The sequence below is a fragment of the Panthera uncia genome, chromosome A2 (genome assembly GCF_023721935.1).
Source record: "Panthera uncia isolate 11264 chromosome A2, Puncia_PCG_1.0, whole genome shotgun sequence".
Lineage (NCBI taxonomy): Eukaryota > Metazoa > Chordata > Mammalia > Carnivora > Felidae > Panthera > Panthera uncia.
The window spans coordinates 61,750,971-61,773,105 of NC_064816.1; the positions used below are offsets into that span (position 1 = coordinate 61,750,971).

At 35.4% G+C, this 22,135-nt stretch overlaps 1 protein-coding gene and 1 long non-coding RNA gene across 8 annotated transcripts in view; one reads left to right on the forward strand and one right to left on the reverse strand.

Moving 5' to 3' along the window:
- Positions 1-21,707, forward strand: part of LOC125929779 (uncharacterized) — a 23,128-nt gene extending 1,421 nt beyond the window's left edge. The window contains exon 2 of the long non-coding RNA XR_007459961.1: positions 21,190-21,707. This is a non-coding gene — a long non-coding RNA (uncharacterized LOC125929779). The remainder of the gene's footprint in view (positions 1-21,189) is intronic.
- ZPBP (zona pellucida binding protein) overlaps positions 1-22,135 on the reverse strand; it is a 114,829-nt gene that overhangs the window by 59,443 nt on the left and 33,251 nt on the right. For 6 of the 7 annotated variants that reach the window (XR_007459959.1, XR_007459958.1, XM_049641269.1 and 3 more), the window contains one exon: positions 2,557-2,633. The exons of the other annotated variant lie outside the window; for it this stretch is intronic. Coding sequence is in view for 4 of the 6 variants with exons in the window: in XM_049641269.1 (XP_049497226.1) it covers positions 2,557-2,633 (77 nt within the window). In the remaining 2 variants the exon portion in view is untranslated. The remainder of the gene's footprint in view (positions 1-2,556; positions 2,634-22,135) is intronic. 7 annotated transcript variants of the gene reach the window in all.

Sequence of the window (22,135 nt, forward strand, 5' to 3'; positions counted from 1 at the left end):
AAGTTTCAAAAAACTGCCAAAAAAAAAAAAAGTGAATTTTTTAAACCTAAATAAACATGGAAAAACTAACATGATCAGGTATAGGAAAACTTCGTATTATTAAAATTTCACTTCTCACCAACTGACTGGGAGATATATGGAAACTCCAATCAGAATCTGGGGCATTTTTCATTGTTTTTAGAAACTTGACATGCTGATTTAAAATTTTTAGAAACAGGGGCACCTGGGTGGCTCAGTTGGTTGAGTGTCCAACTTAGGCTCCAGCCATCATGATCTTGGGGTTCCTGAGTTCCAGCCCCGTGTCAGCTCACTGCTGTCAGCACCTAGCTGCTTCGGATCCTCTGCCCCCCTCTCTCTGCCCCTCCCCCACTGGTGCTCTGTCTCAAAAATAAAAACATTAAAAAAATAAAAAATAGACATTTTTGGAAATACAAAGGACCTAGAAAATATAAAACAATGTTGAAAAGGAACCAAGATAAAATACTTATACTACCTGACATCAGATTTGCTGTAAAGGTACAGTGATGAAGAAAGGATGGCACAGGATTAACAAACAGATCAATGCAAGAGAACAGTGGAAAAACAGTGCATCTAAGAAGAAACAGAACATACTCGGATCAAATCTTCAAAGAGCCAGATAGACAGATCTTCACTGCAGCAAATATGCCAAGATAAGTTTGAATTTACCATAGTTGGGGGAAAATTTCAAGTTACTTAGATCTTTCTAAGTTCAAAGAAGTGTATTTATAGTAATAAATAAGAAGCTAATGCAAAATGAAAAGGCCCTAAAGTTGAAAACCGAATCAAATGAACACTAAAGCAGATAATATTAAATAATTTTTCAGATCTGCAAATGAAGGCCCCAGAAATGCTTCTTTGAAAATACTTTGGCCTGGAAATTCTGAATTCTTTTTTTTTTTTAAGTTTATTTATTTTTTGAGAGAGAGAAAAGCATTAGCTGGGGAGGGGCAGAGGGAGAGAGGGAGACACCGGGAGCCTGATGCCTGCTCGAATTCACCTACCAGGAGATCATGACCTGAAGTGAAGCTGGATGCTCAAAGGAATGAGCCACCCAGGTGCTACTGAAATCTTTTTATTATTATGCTAACCATTACACTGCTATTACACTACCATCAAGCCAGAAAAGCACCAGTCTTTATTTTGAGATAATAAACAAAAAGAGACCATTTTATGCCCAGAAAAGAAAGAAAAGAAGGACAACAGGAAGGAGGACAGAAGAGAAAAAAGGAAGCAAAGGGACAGATGAATAGCAAAAAAAAAAAAAATTAAAAATAAAAAGTATCCAAATGAAAGGAAAAGTCACAGGGCAGAATGTTCCAGGGGCAACCTAATATAACCAAATAACATTCTAAACGAACAAATGGAGTTAATAAAATTGCAGACCTTTCTTATTACAAGCTTCATGGATTGCAGAATTTGATTTTTTGTTTCTACTTAAAAAGTAGAAATAAAATTGACTCTCAATGTTAAATGACGTAAGGAAACTACAAATGGGTAGCACCATGAGATCATCTTGAAGAAAATTAATAAAATGTGTCCATTTCCTTCCCTACTCCTAATTCCCAGGCTTGAACACACATTCCCACTCCATCACCAAAGAAATGAAGGTTTTTGACTATGTAAAAGTTTGAAGATTGGTAGAAGTCTAAAAGATGTGTTAATAATAAAGGTTAGCACAGTACCCATGGATTAAGAAATAAGATTAAAAAAATAAGACTTACTGCTCTCTGTTCCTGGTGCCCCATAACATAAGTCCTATTTCAAAAGTTAAAAAAAAAACCAAAAAAACAAAAAAATTATCCCATAGGTGAAAGATAACCCCTAAGGAAAAATTTTAAATGGAAATACTTGAAAACATACTTACTAAGCGCAAGTTAAGAAATCATCCCCTTCAATCAATTTCACCGAGCAAAAGTAATGGGTATTGACCTGAATATGCAATACCTGTATCTTGAACAGGAAACCCTTACAACTATCATAATGTAAATAATCTTATATTCTAAGTATTCAAACATATCACCTTTCTACAAAGTGCTTATGATCACTGAAGAGTCATTAGAGACAGGAAAACACTGTTGTATGTTACATACGTGGAGTATAATGTTAGAGAGAAAAGTACATTAAAATACCTGCTGGGAGTTTCAGCATAATTTTTAGCCTAAGCACTGAGAGGACTCTATGTGATTTAATTATAATTACATAGATATACGCATACACACTAATATACATATATACATATACATAGTATATATAACATACTAATATATGTATGTATACATATACACTAATTACATGGAACAACAAATAAGGCCAATAAGTAGAAAAATCATCTTTCTTAATATAGTCACAAGATGCTAAATTCTAAAGCTTTTCATAAAAATAACTCTATTGTCATTTATTATTTGAAGTTTTATTTTTATTGTTGAACTTCCTAAGTGCAGGGTTGGATTTGACGTGTTCTAAAACAGCTGAAGTGCTTACTTACACATTGAGCATGTTCATGGTGTTTTCTTTCTCCAGCCTCACATAACATACCTTAGACAGTCTTTTGGAAGATTCACAATTATGGTCTGCACATGGCTTAGGTCCTTTTTCAGTGTCTAGAGATGAAACTGAGAAAATACATTTTATTTTATCATGGGCCCAAAGTACTGTATCATAATATTAAAACTGGCTTTTGAAATATAAAACAGATGATTTATCTAATACTTCTCTTCCACTCGTAATTAAGCAATTTTCCTAATGTTAAACTACTCTTTTTAGCTACAAACCTAAGCCAAAAAGTTTTTTTAATATGAATCAGGAAAACCTCACTATTACATTGATCCTAAGAATTAATAATAACGATAGTAACAATAACAATGCCTGATCATAACAATAAAGACTAGAACAGAAACGTATGAAATAAAGAACAGAAAAATCATAGAAAAGCTTCACCAAAGTAAGAGTTAGTTGCTCCTCTGAAAAGGAAACAAAATTGGCAACCTCTTAGGAAAGCTAACCAAGGAAAAAAGAAATGTCCCAAACCAACAAAATTATAAATAAACAAGGAGACACTATAACCGATAACATGGGAATTCAAAGGATCATTAAGAGACTACCATGAATAACTATACCTTACTTGACTGAGGAATATGGAAGATATAAAAAATTTGCAAAGACATAAAAACCAAAAGGGGAGTAAGAAAAAGAGGACTTTAGAGATTTCTATTAAATAATCTTTCTAAATTACCTCATCAACCTAATTACCAGGGTTCTAAAACCCTCAGTTACTTCACTATGGACCAAAATATACAAAGTCTGATTTCTACCCCTAGGTCTATCACCAAGAAACCCAGGCACATTATTTACTATCTCCTTGAGACTTCTGCTCTCTGCTCTGTAAAACAACAGGCTAAATATTATGATTTTGCCATTCTTTCCAGTTGTAAAAATAAGATTTAAAATATAAATATGTCAGGGGCGCCTGGGTGGCTCAGTCAGTTGAGCGTCTGACTTCAGCTCAGGTCATGATCTCACAGCAAGTGAGTTCGAGCCCCATGTCGGGCTCCATGCTGACAGCTCGGAGCCTGGAACCTGCTTTGGATTCTGTGTCTCCCTCTCTCTCTGTCCCTAACCCACTCGCATTCTGTCTCTGTCTCTCTCAAAAATAAATAAACATTAAAAAAAATTTTTAAATATAAATATGTCGCTCTTAACAATCTAAGCTCTTCTCTAACCACAAGCAATCATGACTTATTTTACTTTCTCCAAATTCTCAATCATATCCTACCCATTAGCCATTCTAGAATGTTTCCTAGATATACTCTGTGTTGTCTTTATACATGACTTTTAAGTTGCTATTCTGCATGGAATTCTTTTAAAACACCAATAATTTCATGGGTCTCCTTAACTGTTTATCTCCTAATGACATCTCTACTTTTATAGCACCCAAAGAACACCTGGAATTTCCGCCACAGTATTTGCTATACTACTGTTACATGACATCTTCCTTTAAGTAGAATATGACCTTCTTGAAGAAAGATCCTTGCTCTATATTATTGACTTTGCCTGATATGTTATGTAAAATATGTTGGATGGATAAGTGTTGATACGAAGGTAATAAAATTGACCACAGAAGTACTAATAAATGCAGAATACACTTGTAGAATATTGGGCAATCTTCATTATTTCAGTATTCTTTTTTATTTTTATTTTTTTAAGTTTATTTATTTTGACAATTACAATTGAGAGAGAGCATGCACGCACAGGGGAAAGGAGAATCCCAAGCAGACTCCATGCTGTCAGTGCTGAGCCCAACGCAGGGCTCGATCTCACGAACTGCATGAGTGGAAATCAAGAGTTGAACACTTAACCAACTGAGCCACCCAGGCGCCCCTTCAGTATTCTCCCCAAACCAGACACATTATGTAACTTCCCTGCTTTCATCTGAATTAATATCACAAAGAATTATCAAATATCACAAAAAAGACAAACCACATCTGGGTGATTTTATAAAAGCAAACAGAACAAGATGTTTGAGCTGAAGGAGACCTCCAAGTAGGGTTGTAGATTTGGAGGGGAAAAAAAAAAAAAAAAAAGGAGGTTTTTTGTTTTTTTTTTTTTTATGGACTATTTTTACTTTAAATCCTTTTAAAATGAGACAATCCTAAAACCAGACCCAGGAAATGTAAAATTTCTAAATGTATGTATCAAAAATATACAATGGAGTTAAAGAAAGCATTTTCAAATTGTAGCCAAATATTTAAAATATTATTCACCCAAGGTAATGCTTGCTTTTGAAGCCACTGCTCATGAAGTAATTCAGAAGACGGTAGACCAGAGTCTACCAATTTAACATAATATGATTATGAGATCAGATCATCATGAAGATACACAATTTTATTTTTTTAACTTTTTAATGTTTATTTTAGAGAGAGAGACAGAGCGCCAGTGGGGGTAGGGCAGAGAGAGAGAGGGAGACACAGAAACCGAAGCAGGCTCCAGGCTCTGAGCTGACCTGTCAGCACAGAGCCTGATGCAGGGCTTGAACTCACAAACTGTGAGATCATGACCTGAGCTGAAGTTAGATGCTTAACTGACTAAGCCACCCAGGTGCTCCCACAATTTTATTTTTAATTTAAATCCTTATAAAAATTTTAAGGCAAATAAAAAAATTCATTAAAATCTACTATTTATTACGCTAAATCAAAATTGTTGGAAATAGTAACACAGAATCAACAGAAATTATCCAGTCTTCAGGATCAGTCAGTACAGACAGTGATCAATCAAGTCACCAACATGTAGAATGTTTAAGTTAAAATCCAGTACAAAGCTAGTAAGGGCCAACGGGCAGTATAGTTTCCTCCACCATGTTAGATAAACCACATAACGCTCACACTCCCTCGATCAGTTCACTCAATCAGTTCTCTGGATCTGAGACAGCACAATTTCTTCCTGAACTCCTGCCTATGATATACCTGCTTTACTTAGGCTAGATAGCTAACCTCACCCTGTATGAAACTATGCACCCTGTTTTGTTTTTTTAGATTAAACTTTCTATAAAATGAAACAATGAAAAAGAAACGATGTCAGTAATATGGTGATTTAGGATACTTCAAGCCATGTCCTACCACAGAAATGCTGACAAAAATAACCCAAAACAGAGTCAACTTTGCTGAAACTCTGGAAAATAGCTGAATTTTTACAATTAGAAGAATCAAATGGTTTTTCAATCAATGGTCTCTGAATCATTGATTCAAAAGAACCTGAATCAAGGGAAGTTGACTTAAGCACAGCACTTAAGGAATCTCTTATCAGAACACTAACATCAAGCTAAAGGACATGAGACCTGAGAGATCACACACAACAAAGAACAGTCTTTGCAAAGGTGGTTTAGATAAGTCACTAAACCAACAACCACAACACCTATGAACAATAACAACAGACACAAAAGAGGTGGAAGAATCTGGTTTCATGGTAACTACCGGTTAGAATATTAAAAATGTACAGTTTTCAAAAAAAAAAAAAATTACAAGGAATGAAAGAAGACAGTATGAACCATTCATGAAAACAAACAAACAAACTATCCCTGAGGAAGCACAGAAATTTTAATTATTAGACAAATAAATATTCCATACCAACTGGATTGAATATACTCAAAGAGCTAAAGGAAATAATGAACAGAGAACAACAACAAAAAGGAAAATGATTTCTCAACAAATATATCATATTAATAAAGTAAAAGATTATATAAAAGGAGACCAAACAGAAATTCTGGAACTAACAATTACAACAACTAAAATTGAAGAACTCACTACAGGTTTTCAATTGATCTTGTGAAAGAAAGAACCTGTGAATTTGAGGATAGGAAAACTGAGAGTGTCCAGTTAGAGGAGCAGGAAGAAAAAGCAGGAAAAGAACTGAAGGCCTAAGAGACTGTTGGACTTCAGGTGTACTAACATAAGCATAATGGGGGTCCTAGTTGAGAAAAAAAAAAAAAGAAAAAGAAAAAGAAAGAGAAAAAGAAAAAGACTTGAAGAACACTTGAAAAAATAATAGACAAAAGTGTCCCAATTTGATAAAAGACATGAATCACATATCCAAAAAGATCAATGGAATTGAAGCAGGATATATGCAAGGGATTCAACAGTGAAAAAGATTATAACCAAACTGTCAAAAATCAAAGAGATAATCTGGAAAGCAGAAAGAGAGACAGAGAGAGAAGAAAAAAAAAAAAAAACTTGTCACTTCAAGTGCATAAAAAGATTAATCGCAGATTTCTTGTAAAAAAAACCATGGAGGTTCAAAGGCAGTGAGATAACATATTTAAAGCATTAAAAGAAAAAATGCTTTCAACCAAGAATCCTGGAAAACTAGCATTCAGAAATGAAGAAGAAAGTAAAATATTCCAAACACAGTGTTTGAGACATTAGATAGTAACAGGACAACAGATAATAATTTGATGTTATACAAAGAAATAAATAACAGTTGTAAAGTTAACTACACAGGTGAAAGGCAATACTGCTGTATTTTTATTTTTTTAACTCCACTTTTTTCATGTATATGATTAAAAATAAATACATAAGACAATAGTCATAAATCTATGTTAATGGTAAACAACGTATATAAAAATGCAATCACTGAGCACACCATAGAGAGGAAGGAACAAACTATCCTGGAGCAGAGTTTTGGTACACTGCTCATACTAGGCTAGTATTAATCCAAACTATATAGTTACACATTCAAGATGTTAATTGTAAAACGCACGGTGGCTGCCAAGAGAGTAACTAGATACGTTCAGAAAAGGAAATGAGAATAAAACCAAAATGATATTTTATAGTCAATTAAACACAAAAAAATCAGTAACAGAAGCATTAAGAAAACAAAAAAGATCTGAGAGAACTACTTGTTTACAGTCCACCATGAAAGGAACCTGGATGCCATCACTCCCATCCTCGTAAGAGGTACACACACTGAAACTCACAAACTCTTCTTTGATTCACCAAGTAAGTAAGGTCTCCGGGAAAACTGCTGTCCACAAAATTGTAGAGAAAAATGGGTGGATACAGGTTAACTATTGCTCACCAGGAGAAGCCCCAAGAGCCGGCCAGGGGAACTAGTACCAGTAAGAAAACTGTAATTCAGAATCTGTTGAAGGCTCACAGCGAGCAAACTCAAGTATCAGAAACTCTAGGGGAGTTCTGTCTTACAGGGCCCTCCACAGGTTCGTAAGTTTAGGCCTCCATTCGTCCCAAGAGGTTCTCCCGTATAAAACAACCCTCCTGAAGATGAGGAAAAAAATCAGAGTAGGTGTGGATAAAGTCAAAATTCTGTACAAACAAATGGAAATATTGAAGAGACAGGAAACTAAAAAGCAATCCTGGAGCTGCTAAGTATGAGAACTGAAGTGAATAACTGATCTGAAGGCAGGTTTGATCAGGCAGAAGAAACAAATCAGCCAACCTAAAAACAGAACATTAGAAATTATCAAATCTAAAGAAAAGAAAAAAAACGAGGGAAAGTGATCAGAACTTAAGAAAACTTTTGAACATCATCAAATGGACCAAAATCTATACTGTGGGAGTCCCAGAAGGAAAAGAAAGTGACAGAGAAAGTATTTTAATAAACAGTGGCTTAAAACTTCTCAAACTTGATGAAATCATGAATATAAACATCTAGAAGCTCAACAAATACCAAGTAAGGTAAACTCAAAAAGACTCACATGAGGCCACATTATAATGAAGCTTCTGAAAGACAAAGAATCATGAGAGCAGGAAGAGAGAAGTAACCTGTCACATACAACGGATCCTCAATAAGGTTCTGAGCAGATTTCACATAAAAGCTTTTAGAGGCCAAATGTCCCAGGCTGATATAATAAAAGTGCTAAAAGTTGTTTTTTTTAAATGTCAACCAAGAATCTGACAACATGCAAAACTGTCTTTCAAGAGTAAGGGAGGAATTAAGACGTTCCCAGATGAACAAAAGCTGAGGGACTCTGCTACCACTAGATCTGCCCTCCAAGAAATGGTCAAGGGAGTCGTACAGGGTGAAAGGAAGGACACGAGACAGAAATTCAAAGCCATGTGAATAAAGATCTCAATAAAGGTCAATGTATGAGTGATGCTAAAAGCTGCTATTATTGTAAGACTGGATTATAACAGTAATATTGACATGATTAAAAAACAGCCTAAAGGTAGTATGACTGCAACGTTGTTTTGTAACTTCACATTTTACTTTCTAAACAATTTGAGAGACTAAATTCATTTGAAATAATTATTAGTTTATATTTTGGGTCAATATGTAAAGTCATAATTTTATGTCATCAACAACTGAAAGGGGTGGGAAAAGAACTGTTGAAGGAGAGTTTCCAGACGGTACTAACATTATGCTGGTATAAATTCAAATTAGCGTTATGACATTGGGATGTTAAATGTAACTCCCATTTTGACAACAAAGAAAATACCTATAGAACATACACAAAAGAAAATAAAGCAAGCTTTAAACATTTAAGTACAAAAAGTCAACTACACACAAAAGAAGACTGTAATTGGGGTGCCTGGGTGGCTCCGTTGGTTAAGAGTCTGACTCTTGACTTAGGCTCAGGTCATGACCTCACAGTTCGTGAGATGGAGCCTGGTGTCCAGCTCTGGGCTGACAGCGTGCGATTCTCTCCCTCTCTCTCTGCCCCTGCCCCACCTGCACATGTGCTCTCTCTCTCTCTCTCTCAAAATAAATAAACTTAAAAAAAAAAAAAAAGAAGAAGAAGAAGGCTATAATGAAGAAAATGAGGAACAAAATAGAAAACAAGAAGCAACATGGCAGAAGTAAAGCCTGTACTATGGGTAATCACTTTAAAAGTAAATGAATTAAACTTTCAACTCAAAAAACAGGGAATGACAGAATGAATAAAACAGCCATAATCCAACAAAGTGCTCTCTGCAAGAGGCTCACTTTAGATACAAAAACACAAGTACACTGAAAGTGGAAGGATGGAAAATGATACTCCACGAAAACAGTAACAAAAAGAGAGCAGGGGTGACTACACAAATATGAGACAAAATAAGCTTGAAATCAAAAAAGGGTATAAAAGAGAACATTATATATTAATAATAGATTTAATAGAGTGGTAATATGTAAAAATTATAAACATGTATGCACCTAATTCATGTACCTAATACCAGACTATGACAATTTCTAAAGGAAAACAGAACTGAGAAGAGAAACCCAGGATTGGTGGACTTCAATGGCAAATTCTTACAACAATTTAAAGAAGAATCAATACCAACCCTTCCCAAACTCTTCCAAAAAGCGGAAGAGGAAGGAACACTTCCAAATTCATCCTATGAGGCCAGCATCACCATAACACAAAAAGCAGACAAAGATACTATAAGAAAAGAAAATAATAACAGATCTGTATCACTAATAAACCCTGATGCACAATTCCTCAACAAAATACTAGCAAACTGAATTCAGGAGCATATTCACAGAGTAATACACCATGATTAAGTGGGATTTACTACCAGAACGCAAGGATGGATCAACATACAAAAAGCAATGTAAGACACCACATTAACAGAACAAAGGGGCTAAAAACACACATGCCCATCTCATTTGACGCAAAAAAGCCATTTTACAAAATTCAACACCCTTTCATGAAAAAAAGGCTCAACAATATAGAAGCAGGAGGAAAATCCCACCATATAATAAAAGATACACACACACACCCACACACCCACACACACACACACACACACACACACACACACACACCAACAACAGCCAAAATCATATTCAGTGGTAAAGACTAAAAGCTTTTCCTTGAAGATGAGGAAAAAAACAAGGATGTGGACTTCTGCCATTTCTGTTCAACAAAGTACTAGAAGTTCTAGCCAGTGCAGTAAGGCAAGAAAAAGAAATAAAAAGTATCAAACTGGAAAGGAAGTGAAATTATTTCTATTCACGGATGATATAACATTATATGTAGAAATAAAGATTCCAGAAATAAAACTATACAAACAAATAAATTCAACAAACTTGCCAGATACAAAGTCAGGTGCATTTCTAAAACTACACCCAATAGTATGAAGAAGAAATTATGAAAACAATTTCATTTACAATAGTATAAAAAAAAATACTAAGGAATTAACCAAGAAAGTGAACAACTTACATGATGAAAATTATAAAGCATTGATGTGAGAAAATGAAGAAGACAAAAATAAATGGAAATATGCCCATGTTCACAGATCGGAAGACCTAATAGGGTTAAACTGTCAACACCACACAAAGCGGCCTATAGATTCCGTGCAATCATACCAAAATTCCAATGATGTTTTTGTAAAAATAGAAAAACCCACCCTAAAATTCATATGGAATCACAAGTGACTGGAATAGCCAACACAATCTTGAAAATGAACAAAGCTGAAAGCGTCACAATTCTTGATTTCAAAACTTATTAAAAAAACTATAGCAACCAAAACAGCATGGAACTGGCATAAAGACAGTCATACGGACCAGTGGAAGAGTTAGACACGAAGAAAGCCCTCACATATACAGTCAAATGATTTTTGATAAGGGTGCCAAGATGATTCAATGGGGAAAGGAAAGTCTTTCCAACAAACGGTGCTGGGAAAATGGACATCCACAGGTAAGAGAATGAATTTGAACCTTTACCTAATACCATATACAAAAATTAACTCAAAGTAGATCAAAGGCCTAAATGTAAGATCCAAAACGCTGTCAGAAGCAAGTATAGGGCAAAAGCTTCACAGCACTGGATGTGGCAATGATTTCTCACATATGGCACCAAAGGTATGGGAAATAAAATAAACTAGACAAACTTCATGAAAAGTTGAAAAATTGTACATCAAAAGACAACATTAGTAGAGTTAAGAGCAATGTACAGAATGGGAGAAACTACTTGCAAATTGAGATCTGATAATAGATTAATATACAGAATACACAGAAAAATCATAAAACTAAATAAAAAGATACCAACCTGGTTCAAAAATGGACAATGGAACCGAACAGACATTTCTTTCTAGAAAATGTACAAACAGCCAATAAACTCATGAAAAGGTATTCAAGAATCATTAATTATTAAGTAAATGCAAACCAAAACTATAATGAGATGCTGCCTCGTACCCATTAGAATGGTTATTATGAAAATAAAAAAAATGGGGCACCTGGGTGGCTCAGTCAGGTGAGTGTCTGACTTCGACTCAGGTCATGATCTCACAGTTTGTGGGTTCAAGCCCTGTGTCGGGCTCTGGGTTGACAACTCACAGCCTGGAGCCTGCTTCGGATTCTGTCTCCCTCTCTCTGTGCTCTCTCTTTCTCTCTCTCAAACATAAATAAATAAGCATTAAAAAAAAAAAAAAGAACTAGTGCTGGTGAAGATATGGTGAATGAGAACTCCTACGCACTGTTATTGAGAATGGTAAATGTTGTAGCCACTGTGGAAAACTAAAGCAGTTCCTTAAAGAAATCAATACAGAATTACTATATTTATAAGTATACACTTACAACAATCCAGCAAATCTACTTATAAGTATCACTCCAAACAACTGAAGGCGGGGTCTCAAAGAGATACGCGTACACTCATAAGCAGCATTATTCACAACAGCTAAGCTTGAAAGCAAGCTAAGGGCCTTCAGTGGATGAATGGATAAGCAAAATGTGTGTGTGTGTGTGTGTGTGTGTGTGTGTACATGAAATATTACTCAGCCTTAAAAAGGAGGGACATTCTGACATATGTAACAACATGAATCAACCGTGGGGACATTACAGTAAGTGAAATAAGACAGTAACAAAAAGAAAATGACTGTATGATTCCACTTATATGAGATCATTAAAATCACAGCAATAGAAAGTAGAATGATGGATGCCTGGGGCTGCGAAGAGAATAGGGACTTTATTTAATGAGGATAAAGAATCAGTTTTCTACGATGAAAAGGGTTTTGGAGATGGATGATGATGACAATGACACAAAACCATGAATGTATTTAATACCACTTATCTGTGTATTTGAAATAGTGAGGGCAAATTTTATGTCATGTGTATTGGACCACAATAAAAAATAGAAACTATTTTCAAAAGTATTAAGCCAACCTTCTCTTCAGGAACCATGTAAGCAAGAAGAGAGTAGAGTGAGTAAATCTAAGTATTGAAAGAAAAACTGCCACCAAACTAAAAGGCTGAATCCAGTGCAATTATCCTTCAAAACTGAAGAAGAAAAAAAGACTTTCTCAGATAAACAAAACTTGAGAAAATCTGTCACCAGAAATGCTGCCTGGCAAGAAATGTGAAAAGAAGTTCTTCGCAGAGAAGGAAAACAACATATGTCCAAAACTTGTATCTAAATAAATATCATTAGAGAAGTAAAAAGTGAAAGTAATATTAACATTAAACGGACAATAAGTAGCTTGTTCCAAATAATGTGAACATCGTACAGTGGATTAAAGCTTAGGGACAATTAAGTACACAGTAGTGTTGTTGTAAGGGGAAGGGAGAACAAATCTGGGAATTCTGTTATAAGAAAACCGAATCATACGTATGCTCAATTAAAAGCAGAGAACACAGAAAAAGTAAAGACAAAAAAAGAAACAAAAGACAAGGGGCAGCAAACACAAAACAGTAACTAATGTGGCGGATCTCAATTCAACCCCATCGATACTGATTTTGAGTCAACGGTTTAAATATACCAATTAAAAAGACCGTCAGAATGAATTTTCAAAAAAAACCCACCTAATTATATCTCATCTTCAAGAAACCCACTTTAAACACAAAGACACTGGTAGATGAAGATTAAAGGGGTAAGGGAAGATATACACACAAACTCAAATCAAAAGAAAGCTGGAACAGTAATATTAATTTTCATTGTAGATAAAACATCAGGAAAAGAAAAGTTATCACAATTAAGGTTATTATATATGATAAAGGTGTCATTTTTCCAAGAAGACAGACAATCCTTAACGAGTACAAGCCTAATAACATAGTATGTAGAAATGGGAGGCCAAAACTAATAAAATCACAAGGACTCTGCTAATAGAGATGGGCACTTCAACAACTCTGATCAATCTGTGACAAATCCAGAAGGTAAAATATCAGTAACAACACAGTGGACCTGAAGAGCAACATCAATCAAATGCATCCAACTGACAATTATAGGATGCCTCATCCAGCAGGAGAATACAAATTCTTCTGGAGCACATGCACCTTTCACCACGACAGACAACACTCCAGACCACTGGACACGTTTTGAAAAATGTTTTGAAAGAGGAACGATACAATACATGCTCTCAGGCTGCAACGGAATTAAACGAGAAATACATGATAGAAAGAGAGCTGGAAGATTCTTGTACCTTAAACAACAGACCAATATATACCACATGAATAAAATAAGTCCCGATCAATTTTCAAATATTCTGGACCAAATGAAAGTAAATATACAACTTATCAAAATTTGTAGGATACAGTAAAAGCAGGGCTTAGAGAGAAATTTATAGTACTGAACTCAAATACTAGAAGAGAAGAACAATTTAAATTAAATAATTAAAGTTTTTATCTTAAGGAAACCAAAAAAGGACAAATTCAATCAGAAGAACAGAAATATAAAATTCAGAATGTGTACTTGTGATGAACACCAGGTGTTGCATGGAAGTGCTGAATCACTATATTGTACATCTGAAACTAATACTACACATCATATGTTAACTAACTGGAATTTAAATAAAAACTTTAAAAAATGCAAATTAGAAAAAAATTTAAAAACACTGAGTAACTGGAATCAATAATAAAATTCAGGGGAATTAGAAAAGCAAAAACAAAACCAAAAACAAACAAAACCAAAAACCAGAAATCAAGAAAATTAAAATCAGAAAATCCGTATAGAAAATCTGTAATCAAAAACAGCAGAAAGAAGGAAACAATACAAAACAGAACAGGTATAAACAAAATAGAGAATAGAAAAAAACAATAAAATCAAGGAAAACAAAAAAAGTTGGTTCCTTAAAAAGATCTACAATATTGATCACCACCTAACCAAAGAAAAAAAGAAATTATGGGGCGCCTGGGTGGCTCAGTCGGTTAAGCGTCCGACTCCGGCTCAGGTCATGATCTCGCGGTCCGTGAGTTTGAGCCCCGCGTCGGGCTCTGTGCTGACAGCTCAGAGCCTGGAGCCTGTTTCAGATTCTGTGTGTCCCTTTTTCTCTGACCCTCCACCGTCCATGCTCTGTCTCTCCCTGTCTCAAAAATAAATAAACGTTAAAAAAAAATTACAAAAAAAAAGAAAAAAAAATTAAAGACGGGAATTACTACCTATCTACCTTTCATAAATAAAAAGAATTATAAGAGAATATTATGTATAACTATATGCAAAAATATGATACCCTAGATGAAAGAGATGAAAATATAAACCACCTAAACTGAGTCACAAAGAAACATAAAATATGAATAAGCATATAACAACAACAAGAAAAGATCAAATAAGTAATTAACAAACTCCCAATAAAGAAAAACCCAGGATTCAATGGCTTCAGTGGTATATTCTATCAAGAGTAATTAGAGAAACTCTCAATGTCTTCTGGAAGAATAGAAAAGGGACACTTCCTACCTAATTTCATGAAGCCAACATTACCCTGACACCAAAGCCAGAAAAGGACATCACAAGAAAACTCTGGACCAATTTATGAATGCAAACATTCTCCATAATATAGTAATGAACAAATTCCAGTAGCATACGAAAGGAATTTAAACCCTAACTAAGTGGGATATTTCCCAGGAATGCAAAGACAGTTCACCATACGAAAATCAAAAATTGTAACACATGCATTCATAGAAGGGGTAAAAAAAAAAAAAAAAAAAAGGATAATCTCATTTGATAAAGAAGAAACATCTGACAAAATCTGACAGTTTCATGATAAACACACTCAAACTTGGAATTGAAATGAACTGCTTCAACCTGATGAAGAACTTTTATGAAAAGCCCATAGCCAATATTATATTCAATAGTGTGAGATGTAAGCTTTCCCTCTAGGATTACAAGCAATTCAAGGATGTTTACTTGTGCCACTTCTAATAAACAGTATACTGGACAGGCTAGCAAAATCAATTTGGCAAGAAAAAGAGATAAAAATTATACAAGTTGAAAACCAAGAAGCAAAGCTATTGTTATCCTCAGGTAACATTATCTTCTATATGGAAAAAGCTAAAAATTCCAAGCACAGACACAAAAAAACACAGAGCTAACAAATTAATTCAACCAAAATGCAAGAAAACACACAAAAATTAGTGAATTTCTACACACTAGCAATGAACAATGTCAAAATAAATTACAAAATGCACTCACAACAGCATCAAAAAGAACAAATAAGTACATAGTGATAAATCCATCAAGAGGTGCAATACTTAATACACTGGAAAGTACAAAACATTGCTGAGAGAAATTAAAGAAATCTGCTATGGCCTCAATATGTGTATCCACCCCCCAAATTCGTATCTTGAAATCCAAATGCCCAATGTGATGATATTAGGAGGTGGGGGTCTTTGGGAGGTTCTTAGGTCACGAGAGTAGTATTTTTAGCCATGGGGTTACAAGTACTCTTGCAAAAGTCCCTCCAGAGAGATCCCTGGCTTCTCCTGCTATGTAAGAATATAATGAGAAGTCTGCACACCTGAAAAGCATCCTTCCTGAACATGATGGCACCCTGATCTCAGAATTCCAGCTTCCAAAAATGTGAGAAATAAATTTCCACTGTATTTTTTTAAATGTTTATTTATTTTTGAGAGAGAGAGAGAGAGAAAGAGCATGAGCAGGGGAGGGGCAGAGAGAGAGAGAGACACACAAAGAATCCAAACCAGGCTCCAGGCTCTGAGCTGTCAGCACAGAGCCCGACGCAGAGCTCGAACTCACAGATCACGAGATCATGACCTGAGCCGAAGTCAGACGCTTAACCGACTGAACCACCCAGGCACCCCTCATTTCCATTGTTTATAAGCTACCCAGTCCGCGGTATTTTGTTACAGCAGCTCAACGGTCTAAGACAAAGTCCTAAATAAATGGAAAGATATCCTGTATTCGCAGATTGGAAGACTTAATACTGTTAAGGTGTTAATACTATTTAAAGCTATTGGTGGGTTCAGGGCATTCCCTACCAAAACCCTAATGGCCTTTTCTGGCAAAAATGGAAAGACAGATGCTAAAACCCATGGAACTGCAACCAACTTCAACTAGGCAAACCAACGTTGAAAAGAAGAACAAAATTGGAGGACTCTAATTTCCAAGGTTCAAATCTCACTACAAAGTACTATCAAAAGCTTATGATCAAAACAGTGTAGCGGGGCACCTGGGTGGCTCAGTCAGTTGAGCTTTGGCTCAGGTCACGATCTCACAGTTCGTGAGTTCAAGCACTGCATCAGGCTCGCACACAGCCCACTTTGGATCCTCTGTCCTCTTCTCTGCCCCTACCCTGCTCACACTCTTTCTCTCAAAAATAAACATTAAAAACAAAACACAACAAAAACAGTGTGGTATTGGTCTAAGGACAGGCATACAGAACGATGAAGTAGAAGAGTCTAGAAATAAACCCACATATTGGTGGCTGGCTGACTCTCAACAAAGGTGCCATAACAGTGCAATGGGGAAGACCACAGGCTCTTCAAAGAATGGCGCTGGGACAACTGAACATCCACACTTAAGTGAAGACTGGGTCCATATTTCACAGTATATAAAAAATATTTACTCAAAATGAATCTTCGACATTTAGAAGATAAAATTTCAAATTCTTGAAAGAAAACAAAGGAGTATACATCAACAAAAAAGATCTCCAACAAACAACCTAACATGACACTTCAAGGAACAAGAAAAAATAAAAATAAAAAACTTGTCTTCACATTAGAAGAAAGACAAAAAGAAAAATTAAAGCAGGTATCTTCTTTGGAGAAATGTCTATTCATGCCTTCTGCCCATTTTTTTGATTGAATTATTTGGTTTTGGGCATTGAGTTTTACAAGTTCTCTACAAATTTTGGATACTGACCACTTATCAGATGTATCATTGGCAAATATCGTCTCCCATTCTGTAGGTTGCCTTTTAGTTTTTGTTGATTGTTTCCTTCACTGTGCAGAGGCTTTTTATTTTTATGTAGTCCCAATAGTTCATTTTTGCCTTCATTTCCCTTGCCTCAGGAGACATATTTTGAAAGAAGTTACTATAGCCAATGTCAATAAAGTTACTGCCTGTGTTCTCTTTTAGGATTTTTATGGTTTAAGGTCTCACTTTTAAGTAGTTAATACATTTTGAATTTATTTTTGTGTACAGCATAAGAAAGTGGTCCAGTTTCATTCTTTTGCATGTAGCTGTCCAGTTTTCCCAACACCATTGTTGAAGAGATGGTCTTTTTCCCACTGGATATTCTTTCCCGTTATGTCAAAGATTGATTGACCATATAGCCATCAGGCTTATTTCCAGATTTTCTATTCTGTTCTAGTGATCTATGTATCTATTTTTGTGTCAGTACCACACTGTTTTGATCACTACAGTTTTGTAATGTAACTTGAAGTCTGGAATTACGATGCCTCCAGCTTTGCCTTTCTTTTTCAAGATTGCTTTGGCTGTTTAGGGTCTTTTGTGGTCCATACAAATTTAAGGATTGGTTCTTCTAGTTCTACGAAAAATGCTGTTGGTATTTTGATAGGGACTGCATTAAAAGTGTAGACTGCTTTGGGTAGTATAGACATTTTAACAATATTTGTTCTTCCAATCCAGAGGGGAGGTGGATGGGGGGATGGGCTAAATAGGTGATGGGGATTAAAGAGTGCACTTGTCATGAGCACCAGGTGATACATGGAAGTTGAATTACTAGGCTGTACACCTGAAACTAATATAACACTATGTGTTAACTAACTGGAATTAAATAAAAACGCAAAAGAAATTAAAGCAGAAATAAATGGAATAGGGAACATGAAAAATAAAACAAATTATTAACAAAAAGAAGAGCTGGTTCTCTGAATTATTTTTTTTTATGTTTATTTCCTTTTGAGAGAGAGAGAGAGAGAGAGAGAGAGAGAGAGAAAGCATTAGCAGGGGAAGGGCAGAGAGAGAAGGAAGCACAGAATCTGAAGGAGGCTCCAGGCTCCATGCTGAGCTGTCAGCATAGAGTCCGACGCAGGGCTCAAACTCACGAATGGTGAGATCATGACCTGGGCTGAAGTCAGATGATGCTTAACTGACTGAGCCACCCAGGTGCCCCCGGTTCTTTGAAAAAATAACAAAATGGATAACCTTTAGCTAGACAAGCAAAAAAAAAAAAAAAAAAAAAAAGACAGATCCCAAATAAATAAAATTATAAATGAATCTGGAGACATTACAACTGATACCAAAAAGAAATACAAAGGATCATTAAAGGTGGCTATGAATAACTATATACCAAGAACTAGACAACCTAAAATAAATGGATCCATTCTTAAAAACATATAGCCTAACAGGGCTGAATCATGACAAAACAGAAAATCTGAACAGATCAACAACAAGTAGAGAATTGAATCTGTCACCAAGACCTCCCCAAACAGAAAAATACCAGGACCAGATAGCTTCACTGGCAAATTCTGCCCAATATTTTTAAAACCTCAATGTCAATCCTTCTCAAACTCTTTTAAAAAACTGAAGAAAAGGTAACATGCCCAAGCTCATTTTACATGGCCACTGTTATCCCTGATACCAAAGCCAGATACAGACACTACAAGAAAAAAAACTACAGACCAATACCCCTGATGAATACAGAAGGAAAGATTCTCAACAAAACACCAGCAAGCCAACTTCAATAGCACATTAAAAGCTTCGTACCCCATGATCAAGTAGGAGTCATCTCTGGGATGCAAGGATGGTTCAACGTATGCAAATCAACAAGTATGATGCATCACATGAATAGAATAAAAAAATCCTATGAGTATCCCAGTAGATGCAAAAGTGTTTGGCAAAATTCAATAGTCATTCACAATTAAAACTCCCAACAAATCAGGTCAGAAGGAAAGTACTCCAACATATTAAAAGCCTACAGCTAACATCATACTCAATGGTAAAAGGTTGAAAGATTTTTCTCTAAGATCAAGAACAAGACAAGGAGGCCTATTCTCACCATTCCTATAGTAACAGCATTAGAAGTCCTGGCCCGAGCAATCAGGCAAGAGAAAGAAAAGGCATCTGCATCAAAATGGAATGAGTAAAAACGTCTGTGCCTGCAGATGATGCAATCATACTTACAGAAAATGCAAGAGACTCCACCAAAAAAATTGTTAGACCTAATAAATGAATTCAGTAATGCTGCAGAACACAAAATCAACATACAAACATAAATTGCATTTCTATACAGTAACAAGTTACTTTAAAAGAAAGAAAACAAGGCCACTCATAATAATATCAAAAACAACAATATAATTAGGAATAAATTTAAACAATAAGGTAAAAAGATCTGTACACTGAAGGCAGTAAGATATTGATAAGGAAACTGAAGACTCACAAATAAGTAGAAAGATATCCCAGGTTCATAAGGTTAAGAATCAACATTGTTAAAATGTCCATACAACCCAAAGCAATCTATGGATTCAATACAATCTTTATCAAGATTCCACCAGCATCTTTTACAGAAATATAAACACTCAAATTCTTATGGGACCACAAAGAATCCTGAATAACCAATGTACTTCGGGGAAAGAAAAAAACTGGAGGCAATACACTTCTAATTTCAATGTATATTACAAAGGTACGGTAATCAAAAGAGTATGGTATGGACATAAAACACATATCTATGGAACCGAGTTGAGAGCCCAAGAAATAAACTCATGCATATAAGGTCAAAGGAGCCAAGAATACTCAATGGAGAATAGGTAGTCTCTACAATAAATTGTACTGGGAAAACCAGTCACGTGCCAGAGAATTAAACTGGACTCTGATCTCATGCCAATCTCAACCATTAATTTGAACTGAAGATTTAAATGTAAGACCTAAACCATAAAATTCCCAGAAGAAAACATACAAAAAAGCTCTTTAGTGAACATGCCAATGACTTTATGAATATGACAGCCAAAGCACAAGCAATGAAACCAAACCAAACCATGGACCTATATCAAACTAGAAAACTTCTTCACAGTAGAGGAAACGATTGTGTGTAAGGATGTATCCATACAGACACAATGGAACAGCATTTATCTGTGAAGAAAAAGCAAATTCTACCATCTGCAACAAAGTGGATGGACCTTGAGGGCATTGTGCTGAGTGAAATTAAGTCAAACAGAGAATGACAAATACTTTCATCTCATTTACATGTGGAATCTACAAAAACCACTCATAGGAACAGAGAACTGACTGGTGGATGCTGGGTTAGAGGGTAGGGCCTGAGGGAAATGAATGAAGTTAGACCAAGGATACAAACTTCTAGTTAGAAGATGAATAAGCATATGGATATAATATAGAGCATGGTGAATACGGTTAACAATAAGGTATATTTGAAAGTTGCTATAAGAGCAGACTGTAAAAGTTCTCACCACGATAAAATAATAAGATAAAATAAACTGTAACTATGTGAGATGATGTGTTCACTTTACTGTGGTAATCATGTTGTAATATATATGTGTATCAAATCCTTATTCCTTACTTCTTCAACTTACGTAATGTTACGTATCAATTTATTTCAGTAAAGCTGGAAAAAGAAATACTGGACGAAGGACGTGAATATACTTTTCTCCAAAAAAGAATACACACAAATGGCTAGTAAGCACATGAAAAGGTGCTCGGCATCATTAGTCATTAGAGAAATGCGTCTCAAGCCCACCGTGCCTTGTTTCCATTACCATCATTTTTCTCTTATGGGTTCAACTATACTTCCAAGGTTTTCTAAGGACTATTAAATGCCTAATAACAGCACCTATTAAATACACTGGGTAAAAGACCTCATGACTCATGAATGCTAACAGTGGGTCCTTGAAGAGCTGAAGAACCAGTCTAACTGTGATACTTTGTCTCAGCAGCTGCAGAATAACTTTCACAATTTTTCTGGAGAAGGAGAAAAGCAGTAAGGAAGATAAAAAAAGACAGTGAAAATGGGGCTGAACTTCTCTTCTTCTTTTCCTGTAAAGCTTCACACCTCTCAGGTGTGTCTAAAAATTTAATCCTAGATGTCCAAAAAAAAAAAAAAAGAGAGAGAGAGAGAGAGAAAGAGGGGTGAATACAAACACCAGCAAGAGAGGAATCAAGGACAGAGTAAAGAAGAAAGAAAGGAGTACGGCAAGCAAGATCATTTGAGATGGAAAGGGGACGGAGTCAATTGCCATGGGACCCAGTAAAATACACCGACAGTTATTCCAAAGTGCTCATTCATCAACAAGCCCTTTATATAAGTCTAAAATCAATTCCTCGAAATTCATTGAAATTTCCAGAAAATACTGGGCCTCCACTCTGTGTTATTAGGAAAAGCACTGTAAGCTGTTAGAACAGTCCCTCTGATCTATATTAACTCTTCTTATTGCACTTAGATGCTTTTTGCAAATTAAATCCTGTAGTCAAATATCAAGATAGGCATTTCCTTATACTAACTCCATTCTCTAATAAGTTACCATAGCAAGGTTTAGTTATTTGAGAGTG